This window comes from Crinia signifera, chromosome 11, assembly GCF_055691185.1.
Source record: "Crinia signifera chromosome 11, ASM5569118v1, whole genome shotgun sequence".
Classification (NCBI taxonomy): Eukaryota; Metazoa; Chordata; class Amphibia; order Anura; family Myobatrachidae; genus Crinia; species Crinia signifera.
In genome coordinates, this window is record NC_139227.1 from 33510663 (window position 1) to 33527844 (window position 17182).

At 46.0% G+C, this 17182-nt stretch overlaps 1 protein-coding gene across 4 annotated transcripts in view; it reads left to right on the forward strand.

Annotated features, from left to right (window-relative positions):
- Positions 1-15073, forward strand: part of LOC146045434 (hepatocyte nuclear factor 4-beta-like) — a 71814-nt gene extending 56741 nt beyond the window's left edge. For 3 of the 4 annotated variants that reach the window (XM_083164241.1, XM_083164238.1, XM_083164239.1), the window contains exons 4-10: positions 1475-1581; positions 3787-3942; positions 5826-5913; positions 6958-7110; positions 10328-10564; positions 11518-11640; positions 12780-15073. In XM_083164241.1, coding sequence (XP_083020367.1) covers positions 1475-1581; positions 3787-3942; positions 5826-5913; positions 6958-7110; positions 10328-10564; positions 11518-11640; positions 12780-12895 — 980 coding nt within the window. In that variant the 3' untranslated portion in view covers positions 12896-15073. Of the gene's footprint in view, positions 1-1474; positions 1582-3786; positions 3943-5825; positions 5914-6957; positions 7111-10327; positions 10565-11517; positions 11641-12032; positions 12754-12779 lie in introns of those variants that run through there. The other variant, XM_083164240.1, reaches the window with a different exon arrangement.
- Positions 15074-17182: the final 2109 nt, after the last annotated feature.

Genomic DNA, 17182 nt, shown 5'->3' on the forward strand with positions numbered 1-17182 from the left:
GCGTCTATCGTGGGGTGACGACGGGGACATCTATAATGTGAAATGGGTCATATTGGCCCATTTCACATTTTTCACATTTTTTCACTATTTCAATGTCAAAAAATATTTTAACATTGAACCCGATGGAAAAATCGGGGGCATCGCGTCGTGACCATTGTTAATGGTCACGACCGACGCGATGCCCCCGATATTTTACCTTTCCCGACACGATTTCAATGTTAAAATATTTTTTAACATTGAAGCCTATGGGGAAATCGCGGGCATCGCGTCGGGACCATTGTTAACGGTCCCGACGCGACGCGATGCCCCCGATATTTTATCCTAGCCGGCCAAATGGACCTGATTTCAAAGGAAATCGGGTCCATCTTATGGATCGTGTACCTTAACTTAAGGTACACGATCCATAAGATTTGTGGCCGTGCTAGGAAACAAGTACCGTGAATAGTATTTAAAATGGTAATCTACTGCAATGTCAAGGCTCAGACCCATTTTAAATACCATTTTAAAATACTGTTTAGGCAGTGTGAAAGGTGCTATTATGTACTGACTGTATCCAGTCGTAACCAAGCTTTACTGCCAAAAAAATAAACATCTCTTCTGCCGGGTTGTATAAAACATGGCTGAAAGAACCTTTTGAGTGCCAAGTGAATTTGTCAAAATAGGTGTGAAAACATTTTAATTCATCATAATGACTTGTAATGTTTACCTTATATAGGAAATATGTTTTTACACATTTTATTATTTGAATTTATATAGCAAATGTGAGCGACACACTTTTTTTATTTTTTTTTTTTTTAGTGGATATTTAAAAAAAAAGTGTGAATTAGTCATCTCAATGTGGGAAGCCCCAATTTATAGGATTTTATGTTTCTACTACACATTGGCCCTCATTCAGATTTGATCTCAGTACAAATTTGTTCTGAAAATGGGCAAAACCATGTGCGCTCCAGGTGGGGCAGATGTAACATGTGCACAGAGAGTTAAATTTGGGTGGGGTGTGTTGAAAGTGAGATCTAAATTGCAGTGTAAAAATAATGCAGCCAGTATTTACCCTGCACAGAAACAAAATAACTCTCTGCACATGTTACATCTGCCCCACCTGCAGCGCACATGGTTTTGCCCATTTTCAGAACAAATTTGTACTGTGATCAGATCTGAATAAGGGCCATTGTCTTGTCTACTCTAATATAGATACCTGTGATGCTCAAATAATTAGTCAGCATCACATTTAAAGCCCAAACGGTGTGTTGTAACATTCCTGCAGCTACTTCTGAGTACATGAGCTGCTCTTTCAGCCTAGAAGGCGGCTTTAGGACCCAACAAGCACCAGCTGCTTCTGATAATTAGGAGAATACAACTTTGTACAGTGAAACGCGTTGGTTGGGTCTGTGATTACTGTTGTGTATTCCATGTGTGAAGGTGGCGCTCTGGCAGGTGCTGACAGAGTCAGATACTATGCTCACTGTTGTTGCAGCTGTGCAGAATGAGAGGGACCGGATCAGCATGCGGAGGAGCAGTTATGAGGACAACGGCTCGTTATCTATCAGCATCCTGACACAAGCAGAAGCCATGACACAACAGGTAGGTCACCTGCCCTCACGCCATCTAGGACTGTGTGTTATGGACATAGTAGGTCAGTGTGGAGATGGACAGCACGGCTTGGCCTGTGGCTACAACTAATGGGAACCCCGGCTGTGCGTCTATTCTAGGCCCCATCAGTGGTGCCCAGGGACATCTCAGAGCAGCGATTACTGGCACCAGCAAAGCACTGTGTGAGGTGGCAGGAAATGAGTGTGGATCAGCTCAAAGCAATAGGTCAACACGCACTAGATTGAAATGCACTAGGTCGACAGTGACGGTTGACAGATGTAACACTTGCCACAAGTTTTTTCACTTTTATTGTGGCAATGTTGACACCAGGGCATTTGAACCTCAATTAGTTTGATGCCCAACCCGGAATTACTGGACCCTATTGGAGTCCACGTGGATGGAAAAACCATGGAAAATCTGTTACCACGTTGACCTTTTGTCACTGTCGAGCTAGTGCATGTTGACCTATTGACTGCCTACCTCGACATTGCCTGTGAGCCTCCTGGGAACTGCAGGGGATGAGCAACGGTGCAACACCACCTGCTGGCTACAAGGTGAATTACGCCACACCTGTAATATATTCAGGCACAGACCCTATAGTTACATCCTGTACTCACTTGATCTGTATTAATTCCATTTTGTATTGTTTAATGCTGTCCACACTTTATCATGAACATCACCAGAGGGGAAAAAAGCACCTTTTGGTACTTGTTTCCTATCTGGGCGCCCAGGTTTTCTACGTACGGCACCGTACTGAAATCGGATCGCATCGCATCGTACACATACACGATATTGAACGATGCGATGCGATGCGATGCGATGCGATCCGATTTCCCATAGGAAACAATGTTAAATGGCTCAATTTAGCCAAATTATCATAGGAACAATAGTAAATGGGCCAAAAACACCCCTGAACATTGAAATGTCCCCCCAAAAGTAGTTGACGCCACCCCGCCATCAACGTGAACCCGAAGCGTGGCGAGCGCAGCGAGCCCGCGAGGGGCGGCGGTACGCGTCCTCCGACCTTTTCATGCCCTACTATCCACTAGGGCGTGGAGTGAGAATAGAATAGTGTGGCGAGCGCAGCGAGCCACCGAGCCCGAAGCGTGGCGAGCGCAGCGAGCCCCGCGAGGGGACGCGGATACCTTCACAGTTATACGCGTCCCCTCGCGGGCTTCCCAGGTGTCCATGGCGACGCGGACACCTGGGAAGCCCGCAAAGGGACGCGTTTACCTGTGAAGGTATCCGCGTCCCCTCGCGGGGCTCGCTGCGCTCGCCACGCTTCGGGCTCGGTGGCTCGCTGCGCTCGCCACACTATTCTATTCTCACTCCACGCCCTAGTGGATAGTAGGGCATGAAAAGGTCGGAGGACGCGTACCGCCGCCCCTCGCGGGCTCGCTGCGCTCGCCACGCTTCGGGTTCACGTTGATGGCGGGGTGGCGTCAACTACTTTTGGGGGGACATTTCAATGTTCAGGGGTGTTTTTGGCCCATTTACTATTGTTCCTATGATAATTTGGCTAAATTGAGCCATTTAACATTGTTTCCTATGGGAAATCGAATCGGATCGCATCGCATCGCATCGCATCGTTCAATATCGTGTATGTGTACGATGCGATGCGATCAGATTTCACTACGGAGAATAGCATGGTGCTCAATTAACTTAGTGGGCGCCCAGATAGGAAACAAGTACCCACCTTTTAGCTCTTTACAAGAACAGAAAGCCCTGGTCATGAGGATGAGCCTCAGTGAGGGTGACACAGTCTGACATGTTCCGAGGGCATATTGCATAAACCTTGCAAAGATTTATTAGAATGAAGCTTTTCCTTTTCCCTGTAATGTGATAGAGAATATGTATTTAGTGTACAGTATACTTCTACTGATTGTGATGCTGAGATATACTCACTGCAATGGCGCCACCTAAAGGACAAAACCAGAAACTGGAGGATGCATCTACACTTCCCAGTGGGAGAGCACACAGCAAGATGTAGCATTCCATATAAGAATGTCTGAGCCAATTAACCCATCAGCATATTTTTGGATTGTGGGAGGAGATTTGGTCCTTGACCACCAACCCGTGGCACTCAGGCAAGAGTTGGGAGACCACTGGCCCAGGAGAATCTTTAAAGGGCTATCTATCTAATTATCTATATATCATTCTCGCTCTAATCATTACACAATGTATTTTCCCCCACAGTTCTCATCGCTCAGTCCGACTCACGCCGTTGACATCTCACTGAAAAAAATAGCCACCATCAATGACGTCTGTGAGTCCATGAAGCAACAGCTCCTCCTACTGGTAGAATGGGCAAAGTACATCCCAGCCTTCTGCGAGCTGCCCCTGGATGACCAGGTAATATCTGCCACCTTATGTCTCATATAACATGTGTGTTACCAGGTCAGATACAAAATGACAGGACGGATACCTCCCCCCCTTATTATACACTGATGTAATAAGGTGGAGGCGGGCTGTGCCATTATTATTATTTGTTGTTACTGAAGTAAAACAAAATGTTTTTAAATGTGTTTTTAATAAATATTTGGACAAACTATCCCCAAATCTGCTAATAACTTAAATATATTGGTAATTTGGTTATGCCAACAATTAATGAGGACATTTTTACATGTGACTTGTTTTAATGCAAAAATAAAATAAAAATTGGTTTATGTATTGCTGAAATACGGGTCAAGACAACAGTATTGGTATCCAGTGGCAGGTATCCCATATCATAGTATACACATAAACTGGTCCATTACAGTCAGCAACTGTATGTATCATTGTGTGTACTGCTGTATGCCTTTCTGTCTGTGTATCTACCATTTCTGTCTCCAATGTGTGTGCCTATCTGACTACCTGGTCTGCCTGTGTCACCCGTGATAGGAACCCACTTGGCCCATCTAGTCTGTGTGTGTGTGTGCGCACGCACGCACACACACACACACACACACCATAGCTGCCTACCCTCCTGCATTCTGCAGGAGACTCCCTCTCTCCCTCATTAGTCTGGCAATTTTCCTCATGTCACCTAGCCCACATTACACTGTTACATTTTTAGGGAAAAATAAGGAATGAGAGATAGATACATTTACATTGAATCATCAGCACCATTTCCCAGCACTTTACCAAGTATAGTAGCTCTTACTAACTGCTTTGGGGCTCATCTAGATTTGGATATAAGTCATTTTAAAAGATTCCTCTCAGATGTAGCAAGTATGACACACACATATTCACAAGGATTACATTTTGTAATAAGCCAGTTAACCTACAGTAGTGGTATATTTTTTGGATTACTGAGACGATACCAGAGCCCTGGTCACACAGCAACACAGTAATTGCAACGCACCCACAGGTACAGTAATCACAGAGTGTCTCCCAGTTCCTTTGTGTAATAAGGGTCTGAGAGTCGGGAAGATCCTATTATACAGCTATAGAAATTAGTCTCCGCTTATAACGTCTGTTTCCTCAGGTGGTACTGCCGCAGATGCAGTTCCTATAGGTGCGCTGACAGTATATAACGTGAGTTTCCTCAGGTGGTACTGCCGCAGATGCAGTTCCTATAGGTGCGCTGACAGTATATAACGTGTGTTTCCTCAGGTGGTACCGCTGCAGATGCAGTTCCTATAGGTTCGCTGACAGTATATAACGTGTGTTTGCTCAGGTGGTACCGCTGCAGATGCAGTTCCTATAGGTTCGCTGACAGTATATAACGTGTGTTTCCTCAGGTTGTACCGCTGCAGATGCAGTTCCTATAGGTTCGCTGACAGTATATAACGTGTGTTTCCTCAGGTTGTACCGCTGCAGATGCAGTTCCTATAGGTTCGCTGACAGTATATAACGTGTGTTTCCTCAGGTGGTACCGCTGCAGATGCAGTTCCTACAGTTGCGCTGGCAGTATATAACGTGTATTTACTCAGGTGGTACTGGTACCGCTGCAGATGCAGTTCCTATAGGTGCGCTGACAGTATATAACGTGTGTTTCCTCAGGTGGTACTGCCCCAGATGCAGTTCCTATAGGTGCGCTGACAGTATATAACGTGTGTTTCCTCAGGTGGTACCGCTGCAGATGCAGTTCTTATAGGTGCGCTGACAGTATATAATGTGTGTTTCCTTAGGTGGTACCGCTGCAGATGCAGTTCCTATAGGTGCGCTGACAGTATATAAATGTGTGCTTCCTGAAGTGGTATTGCTGCAGATCATATATGTGCGCTGACAGTATATAATTTGTATTTCCTCAGGTGGTACTGCTCAGGGCGCATGCTGGTGCCCATCTCCTTCTGGGTGTAGCCAAACGCTCCCTCCCTTACAAAGACTTCCTGCTCTTAGGTGAGACACGCGACATTGTCATTTCCGACTCCTTAACATTCTGCCGATATTGGTTCTCTGTTAGGAGAAAAGCCGTAACTGCACCTCTGTGGAACCATGCTGCACTGCGGGGGCAGATGTAACCTATGCCAATGGATTGGTGTGTCCTAGTGATAATCGACATCCAGTGTAATAATAAAGCTGGCTAGCACTTGTTGGCTCCACGCAGAAGTAACCAGTACTTATTATTTATTTGTATAGCGCTCAAATATTCTGCAGCGCTTTACAGATAATATCTGACAATTCACATCAGTCCCTGCCCCAGTGGAGCTAACAATCTACCCTTTGGGCACATTAATACATGTATTTGCCCCCCTTGCATTGCAAAATAGATTGCTCCAGGTGCAAGAGATTTTTTTTTGTTGCTTTAATCCCAGTTTAAAGTCAGCCCCACTCTGCATTACACAAGGGAAGGTCCAAAGGCAGACAGTTTGTCCTGTCGACTTTAAGCCCTATCAACCATTGATCGTTTGTACCTATGGACCTTTGTCCTATCCATTGGTGCCGTTTTTTACTCAAATTTCTATATATTTTTTTTTCATTTAAAACCAAACTGTAAGTGGTTGGAATGTGATAACAGTAATTTCTGCCATGACGTCATCTGCCGGCAACATCTATAACAGCAGCACAAGAAGTTATTGTCTGTAACGCAGCTAAAGCCACAGGGAGATCACTACTTATATGCCTATTGCTGTAGTCTTGCCTCTAGAGTACACTATGTATTGCTGTGTGTACAACCAACTATACTAGTTGTTAGTTATATGGTTGCTATAGTGATTGGAATGGCCAATCGCCAGACCCGATTATTTTAGCAACCATTGCTCTATGGGGTAAGCAGATATTCATATGCACAGTGCCAGGAGATGTACACTACCCTTCAGAGCCACCTATGGCTGATAGCATGGAGCAATAGCTAACAGAAGCAAACTAATCACATACCATAAAGCAATGCACCAATTCTTCCATAATAGCCCAGTCATTCATGAGTTTACCTTTTTCCTACAGGTAACGATTTCATAATTCCCATGCAATGTCCTGATCTGGATATATCACGTGTAGCTGTGCGCATTCTGGATGAGTTGGTCAAACCCCTTCGAGAAATCCAGATAGATGACAATGAGTACGCATGCCTGAAAGCCATTATATTTTTTGACCCCGGTAAGTTACATAAATCTAAGTAATAGGCAACTGTATGTCCTTCAGACATCCTCAGAACCAGGATATATAACCACCCCCATCACTACATCACACTAATTACACCATTACCCATCTGACGCGGGTACCTGAGCTATACACACATCCTGTTACCCCCAGTATCCCCGTCCCATAACACCCCAACATTACATCACACTAATTACACCATTACCCATCTGATGCAGGATCCTGTTATCCTCAGTATCCCTGTCCCATAACACCCCCATCACTACATCACACTAATTACACCATTACCCATCTGACGCAGGTACCTGAGCTATGTACACATCCTGTTATCCTCAGTATCCCCTGTCCCATAACACCCCCATCACTACATCACACTAATTCCACCATTACCCATCTGACGCAGGTACCTGAGCTATGTACACATCCTGTTATCCTCAGTATCCCCTGTCCCATAACACCCCCATCACTACATCACACTAATTACACCATTACCCATCTGACGCAGGTACCTGAGCTATATATACATCCTGTTATCCTCACTATCCCCGTCCCATAACACCCCCATTACTACATCACACTAATTACACCATTACCCATCTGACGCAGGCACCTGAGCTATATACACATCCTGTTATCCTCAGTATCCCTGTCCCATAACACCCCCATCACTACATCACACCATTACCCATCTGACACAGGTACCTGAGCTATATACACAACCTGTTATCCTCAGTATCCCCGTCCCATAACACCCCCATCGCTACCTCACACTAATTACACCATTACCCATCTGATGCAGGCACCTGAGCTATATACACCTCCTGTTATCCTCAGTGTCCCCATCCTATAACACCCCATCACTACAACACACTCATTACCCCATTACCCATCTGACGCAGGTACCTGAGCTATATACACATCCTGTTACCCTCAGTATCCCCGTCCCATAACACCCCCATCACTACATCACACTAATTACACCATTACCCATCTGACGCAGGTACCTGAGCTATGTACATATCCTGTTATCCTCAGTATCCCCATCCCATAACACCCCCATCACTACATCACACTAATTACCCCATTACCCATCTGACGCAGGTACCTGAGCTATATACACATCCTGTTATCCTCAGTATCCCCTGTCCCATAACACCCCCATCACTACATCACACTAATTACACCATTACCCATCTGACGCAGGTACCTGAGCTATATACATATCCTGTTATCCTCAGTATCCCCGTCCTATAACACGCCCGTCACTACATCACACTAATTACACCCTTACCCATCTGACACAGGTACCTGAGCTATATACACATCCTGTTATCCTCACTATCCCCGTCCCATAACACCCCCATTACTACATTACACTAATTACACCATTACCCATCTGACGCAGGCACCTGAGCTATATACATATCCTGTTATCCTCAGTATCCCCGTCCTATAACACCTCCATCACTACATCACACTAATTACATCATTACCCATCTGACGCAGGTACCTGAGCTATATACACATCCTGTTATCCTCAGTATCCCCGTCCCATAACACCCCCATTACTACATCACACTAATTACACCATTACCCATCTGACGCAGGTACTGAGCTATATACACATCCTGTTATCCTCAGTATCCCCGTCCTATAACACCCCCATCACTACATCACACTAATTACACCATTACCCATCGGATGCAGGCACCTGAGCTATATATACATCCCGTTATCCTCAGTATCCCCGTCCCATAACACCCTATGGCCGGTTTCACACACTCCGGCTCCTGCCGGACGGTGAAATCCAGCACGGCCAGGGAGCCGTGCCGCACACATTAGTTGTGAATGGACACTATTGTGTCCATTCACACGGGACGGCCACGGCCCGGCCGCACGGTTGCAGCCGGATCCCGCCACTGGAAGGGACGGCTGCCGGGCTGTGGCCATCCCTTCCATGATAAACTAGTGTGTGCGGCACGGCTCCCTGGCCGTGCGGGATTTCACCGTTCCGGCAGGAGCCGGAGTGTGTGAAACCAGCCTATCACTACATGACACTAATTACACCATTACCCATCTGACGCAGGTACCTGAGCTATATACACATCCTGTTATCCTCAGTATCCCTGTCCCATAACACCCCCATCACTACATCACACTAATTACACTATTACCCATCTGACACAGGTACCTGAGCTATATACACATCCTGTTATCCTCAGTATCCCCGTCCCATAACACCCCATCACTACATCACACTAATTACACCATTACCCATCTGACGCAGGTACCTGAGCTATATACACATCCTGTTATCCTCAGTATCCCCGTCCCATAACACCCCCATCACTACATCACACTAATTACACCATTACCCATCTGATGCAGGTACCTGAGCTATATACACATCCTGTTATCCTCAGTATCCCCGTCCCATAACACCCCCATCACTACATCACACTAATTACACCATTACCCATCTGACGCAGGTACCTGAGCTATATACACATCCTGTTATCCTCAGTATCCCCGTCCCATAACACCCCATCACTACATCACACTAATTACACCATTTCCCATCTGACGCAGGTACCTGAGCTATATACACATCCTGTAATCCCCAGTGTCCCTGTCCCATAACACCCCATCACTACATCACACTAATTACACCATTACCCATACGCAGGCACCTGAGCTATATACACACCCTGTTATCCTCAGTATCCCCGTCCCATAACACTCCCATCACTACATCACACTAATTACACCATTACCCATCTGACGCAGGTACTGAGCTATATACACATCCTGTTATCCTCCGTATCCCCGTCCCATAACACCCCCATCACTACATCACACTAATTACACCATTACCCATCTGATGCAGGTACCTGAGCTATATACACACCCTGTTATCCTCAGTATCCCCGTCCCATAACACTCCCATCACTACATCACACTAATTACACCATTACCCATCTGACGCAGGTACTGAGCTATATACACATCCTGTTATCCTCCGTATCCCCGTCCCATAACACCCCCATCACTACATCACACTAATTACACCATTACCCATCTGATGCAGGTACCTGAGCTATATACACATCCTGTTATCCTCAGTATCCCCGTCACATGAGCATTATTATAGTATACCACCATCTTGTTACGCTGAATACTCATGCTTACAGAACCCACCTTTGTGTCCCCCCAGACTGTAAGGGGCTCAGTGACTCAGGCAAAGTTAAGAACATGAGGTTCCAGGTGCAGGTAAACCTGGAGGATTATATTAATGACCGGCAGTATGACTCCAGAGGAAGATTCAGCGACATCCTCCTCCTCCTCCCCCCGCTGCAGAGCATTACCTGGCAGATGATAGAGCAGGTGCAGTTCGCAAAGCTCTTCGGCATGGCGCAGATTGACAGCTTGCTGCAGGAGATGCTACTGGGAGGTAAGAGATCTCCAGGGTCTCAGCCCTGCATTATACAGAGCACACTATGGGCCCGATTCAGACCTGCCTATATTCGCAGCCTAGCGAGCAGGTAAACTCTGCCGGCTGAGTCTGTTCCCTACCATACGAGCATTGCGTTCACATAAAAATCTGCTCGGCTAATATGTGACGGGCGGCGGGGATTCAGGGGCGGAGGTGGGGGGGTTAACTTACAGTGGCCGGCCGGGATTCAGCGGTGGCCGGGAGGAGAGGGTAGATCCAGCCGGCGGTGCAGCAATGGCTGCCATTCAGTGTAGTCACCACTGGGGGAGCATCACATGGTTTCCCTGCACCCCCAGCGGCACTACGCTAAAAGTGTACATTGCTGGGGCCGGGGAGGAGTGTCATGGCGGCCGTCATGTGGGGAGCCGAGTGCTGGAAGCGCTGGGGACATCGTGGATGGTAAGTATAATGGACACTACACACACAACCATATCCCCATTATCCATGTCATACCCCCTGTGACCACGTGGGCGTGGAGTTCATTTTAGAAAGAGCCCAAAATGCGGCAAGCGCAGTGTGCCCCGCGAGGGGACATGTATCCGCGTCTGCTCGCCGCGCTTCGGGCTCGGTGACTCGCTGTGCTCGCCACACTTTCTAAAATTAACTTCATGCCCACGTGGACACGTGGGGTATGACGTGGATAGTGGGGATATGATCTTTTATGTATTAGCACAGCTCCAGTTATGTAATTTGCTTAAGTTACATAGTTTACGTAGCCAGCATAGTGGTGTATTGGCATTCTCAATACACCACTACGCAAACTACGTAATGGGCGCCCTGCTAATACATAAGTACCGATAATACTTTCCATTGTCTCGTTTTGGTATTTATAAAGGTATGTAGACAAGTGGTGCGGGGGAGCAGGTAGCCGCATGTCTGTGCAATCTCTACAGTGTCTCCTCCTGTTGTAGGATCAGCCATGGATGGCGGACATTACCTGCACTCAGCTCCGTCCAGCCTCAGTCTGGAACTGATTCCTGGCCACAGCATGCATGCCCATAATCTGCACTCAGTCATCCACATGGTGCCCTCAGGTAAGAAGCACAGACACTGCTGTAGTGGGGGTTATATACAGGAATGTGTGTAGCAGTGGCCAGGTGCCCAGAGATTGGATTCCTCAGGCAGAACCTTCGCTTAGGTAGTGAATTTGCCAATACTACGTGTATTCGTGGCAATTTTACCAATACAAGTGGTTTTAGCTGCATGAGTCACAATATTCAATCCCAGTACTGAAAAATCAGCACTGGGATTGTATAGGGCATATTGAATTTGCCCAAAAAACAGCTGGCAAAATTTTTGGTCAGGATTGCAAATAGGCCTTAACCCAGTTCGCTGTCACTACAGAGCTCCAATCGGTCTTCATTACAGTCCCAGTATAGCATCTCCTCCATCTGTCTAACCAGTTCCACTTCCTATTACATTGCAGCTGATAGAATCGGCCCAGGCTTCCGACACCCAGACATTAGCTCCCACTGACTAGCACACGTCTATAACAATAGTGCTGGGGACAGATGAGACAAGTACCCAGGTCACAGGAGAAGGGTGTCAGGTAGGTACAATAATTCTCAGGATTAATATATACATTACAGTACCCAGAACCTCTACCTTAATCTTATCTAACCAACAGCCAATACTCACAGAGCCTGTACATAACACATAATGTGCATCTTGCATTCTTGTGCGCCAACGCTCCCCACTGGGAATCCGCAACATCTTGGACCCCAGCCAACACTTCCCAATAATCATCAGCCTGTAAGGTACGCAGTGCAACCCATAGGGCTGCATCAAATGCCAATCAGGCGAGCTATGACTATTGCTCGCTGTCATAGCCCGTCCTCAGTTTTTAACCGACCCCCTGCACTCGCCATTTCTAAAAAACCGAGGTGGAAATGGCGTTCGGGGGAGTCCTCTGACTGCGATGATTCCCCCAGAACATAGAATAGGGCAAGCAGCTGGCGAGGGGGTTAAACAGCGAGGATGACTTGTTTTTGGCGTTTCTCAACAAAAACAAGCCATCCTCGCCATAAAAACCCCCTCACCGGCCGCAGTAAATATACCACATAGAGTAACAAACCAGTGCCTGACAGAGTGCACATACATGTACAACGTACTGTAACCACGTATTGCCTCCAAGGCCTCATCCTTCTGATTTACAGGATCTTTTTCCTCTTAGCCTCCCCAGAATCCTCACTACCGTCCCCTGCAACCAACAGCGGCAGCGAGGACTACAAGATGAATGCCGTGCCCGTGATGCAGCGCACCGTCATCGCTAAAAAGGAGATATTATAGAACATGGATCATTTCCGTTCTCATTAGCGGTAAGAGGATTGTTTGGGGCCTGTGAGAGCCTGTCACTAATGATTGAGATCAGGACTCAGTGAGAAGCGAGCGAGAGCCGCAGACACAGGAATGAGATTACTGCTCAGCCACTGCAAGTATTACAGTCACGGGACAATGGTGGGAAAGGCATCAGGACATAAGGGGCCTTCTACTGTCATCTGACACAGGATCCACAACACCGTCTACAGCTATGGTTTTCTTGCGCTCTCTAAACGAAAAAAAAAAAAAAGTGTTATTTTTCTAATTATTACTGATGGTGGTCATCAACTGCAGCAGGAAACCTATTAAGTTACCCAGATGTAAGATATACGTTGTGCCCTCCGATCTGCAAGCCAATGTGTAGCCAATAATGAAGCCCCAACCCCATCTCCAGTATCAATCCAGTCAGTAATGACCAGTCCGAAGCAATCCAGTCAGACAGTGGTGACCAGTCCCAATCAATCCAGTCAGACAGTGGTGACCAGTCAGAATCAATCCAGTCAGACAGTGGTGACCAGTCAGAATCAATCCAGTCGGACAGTGGTGACCAGTCAGAATCAATCCAGTCAGACAGTGGTGACCAGTCAGAATCAATCCAGTCAGACAGTGGTGACCAGTCAGAATCAATCCAGTCGGACAGTGGTGACCAGTCAGAATCAATCCAGTCAGACAGTGGTGACCAGTCCCAATCAATCCAGTCGGACAGTGTTGACCAGTCAGAATCAATCCAGTCAGACAGTGGTGACCAGTCAGAATCAATCCAGTCAGACAGTGGTGACCAGTCAGAATCAATCCAGTCGGACAGTGGTGACCAGTCAGAATCAATCCAGTCAGACAGTGGTGACCAGTCCCAATCAATCCAGTCGGACAGTGTTGACCAGTCAGAATCAATCCAGTCGGACAGTGGTGACCAGTCAGAATCAATCCAGTCAGATAGTGGTTACTGGTCTGTATATCTAGGTTTTTTTTCCCCCCTCAGACCTGGAAAAGTAATAAAGCATTATGGCACTAATATAAATTAGTTCTGGGCACGTTCAGTCGATTAAAAGTGTTAATGAGGGAGGGTGTGTGGTGGCGGGGGGGAGCGAAGGTGCAGCATTACAGAGATCCTGCGTCCCTTCAAAAATGGCCACCACCGCAGAGAAGAAACGCTAGAACAGCGATGTGTGTATGGGCGATCTGTGCAAACCAGTGTTCTCAGATTAGAACACTGGCGATTTGACTACATGTAGTCAAGATTTGAGCCGGCACCATCGCTATGGGGCATATACACATGGAGCAATCGGTGCTTATTTTCTAAACAATCTAGTGCTATAATTGCCCCGTGTGTATGCCCCATAAGACTAAAATTTAACCCTAGCAGAAAATAATGGGATCTGGCGATGAATGGAGCTGTAACAATGTATAACACGTGTCGCACATCCAGACATAACTGCACTGTATTTGTATATATCCCCGATGTGACACGGGAATGGCCATTCAGCCTAGTACCAACTTGCACAAATGATCTTTATCCAATAGGAAGAATAAATACAATACAATGACTAACGCATACTATTTAAGTGTAATTGAGCCTTAAGCAGCTTCATGGCTGGAATAATCCTGATTAATGACCTATAGCAGAGATATTCCAATCCTCTGTATCTCAGCATTACTGGAGTCTATAATTAGCGGGATCGTCCATCTGTATCATAGCATTAGCTGTAACCCAGTCATTCAACAAATGCAAATATTTATCTGATGAGAAATGCTCATGGCTTTCACAGATAAACTACTGGCCTGTATGTGCAATCATTCACTATGATTAATACGGAGTAAGTACTGCGCTCTTCAGGATTACTCCTTCTTAACCAGTTTCACATGGGAAATAGACCATGCATAACCTGCTAAATGTTTGTTACCACCTTCACTTTGCGACATCTTACAAATAATCTGTAATGTATATACATACACAAATAAATCCAGGGACTTCTCCCATGCTGCGTAGTCTCAGTCTCCCCCTGTATCGCTCAGATGTTTCCCGGACATTGCATGGTCAGTATTTGGATCACTGTCAGATCTCACACACTGTATTATTCTGTAATTCCGTTACCTGCCAAAACCTGGTTTGTTCAATTCACTCAGTAATTAAACACGGATTCTTATTTACCTACTTGTCTGTGTTACATTCTTTCTATTCTATATCTGGAAGAGGAATTAACGAGCCGGGTTCTCTGTCTAGTTTTCAGTTCTGCATTTACTGAGGGAATAAATCAGTTCTCTGCTGTGCACAGTACAGTAAGTTACCGTCGCTCATTCCCCTGGTACCACTATGGAGGGAAGGAACATCAGATACATGGCTGGGGGGGAGGGGAGGGGGGAAACAACACTACTAATTTACAAAACAATATAAACACCACAAATCAGTCACTGAATTTATTTTACATAGAAAATTACAATTTAACAAGAGCTTTAAAAAAATTAAATAAAATCTAAGCAGCACATCTGCTAATGACAAGATTTGTACAGGAGGCTGAATGCGAATGATTTATACAAAGGGTCTAGACTTTCCCAACATTGGACGCGCGTGGTCTGAGAATATACAGCATATAAAGCCCCCAAATATCCATGAGACCTGCTCCAGCCACAGCCCCAAAGGAAATACTGGCAAACACAGAGATGAGACTTACTTGTCACCTCCAGGGATTATGATGCATGATAATAGGGACCCGTGCCGTGGGAGTGCGTTCACTTCTATAAAGCTATTCCTTATATGGGGGTGGGGGTGGGGAAGCCATTCTGCATTACCCCAGCAAATGAGCAGCAATCTAGTGACATCACGGAGGTATGAGGCACATTGCATTGGCCTCAGGTGGAGCTAGGAAACGGCCACATTATAAGGTTATGTGATTATTTCCCGTACATACACTGATACTGGATTATAGAACACTGGGTTTAGCCAGTCATGGAACTAACTTTGGTCATTACTGTGACCTCACACATTGCCTGTCACATAAGACCAATGTGAAGACCAAGGGGGGACATTTACTAAAGCTTCTAAAAGAGGTGCTGTTGCCCATAGCAACAATCAGATTCAGTCTATCCAGAATCAAATTGGTTGCTGCGGCTATTGTGTTCATTCCAGCACCGTGCACTTTTCAAAACCTGTGCAGTTCCTCTTCCCTGTCTGGGGTGTCACTGTCTGTCATGGTGTGTCTAGCACAGTGTGGTCAGTATTTCAGCACTTATTCGCAGACCAATCCTGTAGCAGAAGCACCACAGCAGAGAGCAACACCCAGGCAGGGGTCCACACTTGCAAACATATCCTAGGTAGTGCTCATTCTAGCACCCGCCATCTTTGAAAACCCATGCAGTTCCTCTTCCCTGCCTGGGGTGTCACTGTATGCTGTAGTGCTTCTAGTACAGTGTGGTCTGTATATGAGAACTGATATGTAAACCAGACCTATGCTAGAAGCACCACAGCAGACAGCGACACCCCAGGCAGGGAACAGGAACTACATGAGTTTTCAAAGATGGCGGGTGCTAGAATGAACACTAGGTCCTATGTTAACGGCCAGTAGCAGCGTAGACTATGGGTGAGATTTAATAGGATGAGAGATTCAGAAAGAGAGAGATTTGAAAAGAAATCTCCAGTTTTTTTAAAGCGGCAATCATTTACACTGCAAAATCAAACTGGTTTTGCAGTGTAAATGATTGCCGCTTTAAAAAAACCTGGAGATTTCTTACCAAATCTCTCACTTTCTGAATCTCTCATCCTATTAAATCTCACCCCAGGTGCTGAATGAGCTGGTCATGAGACTAAATAACAACAATAGCAAAATATCCACTTATCTTCTGCAAATACAAATCTCTCCTCGCATTCTACAAATCCAGACCTATCAAAACGATTCCTCTGGATCTATGCCACATGTCTGGGAACTCTGCAGGCCAGGGAAATACACAGTTACTGATGCAGTAAAGGAGTTTCCACCTTCAGGTGACCATCACCCTCATTAAGTACATTGCTTCCTTACCAACTCCAGTGTTTATTTCTGTCGCCCTTCTTACTCTCTGGACATAAAGGTTAACAGCACATGACAGACCCAACTACCTCTGTGTAACAATCAGAACCAGCTCTCCGATGATAGAAAGACCAGCCTGAAGAGCACAGAGATATTGAGACAACACCAATAAATGTTGTAAATGCTGTGGGAAGGTGTGTACTGGATAAAACATAACACCTGAAGGCGGAACCTACTTTACCTCCTAAATATGAAT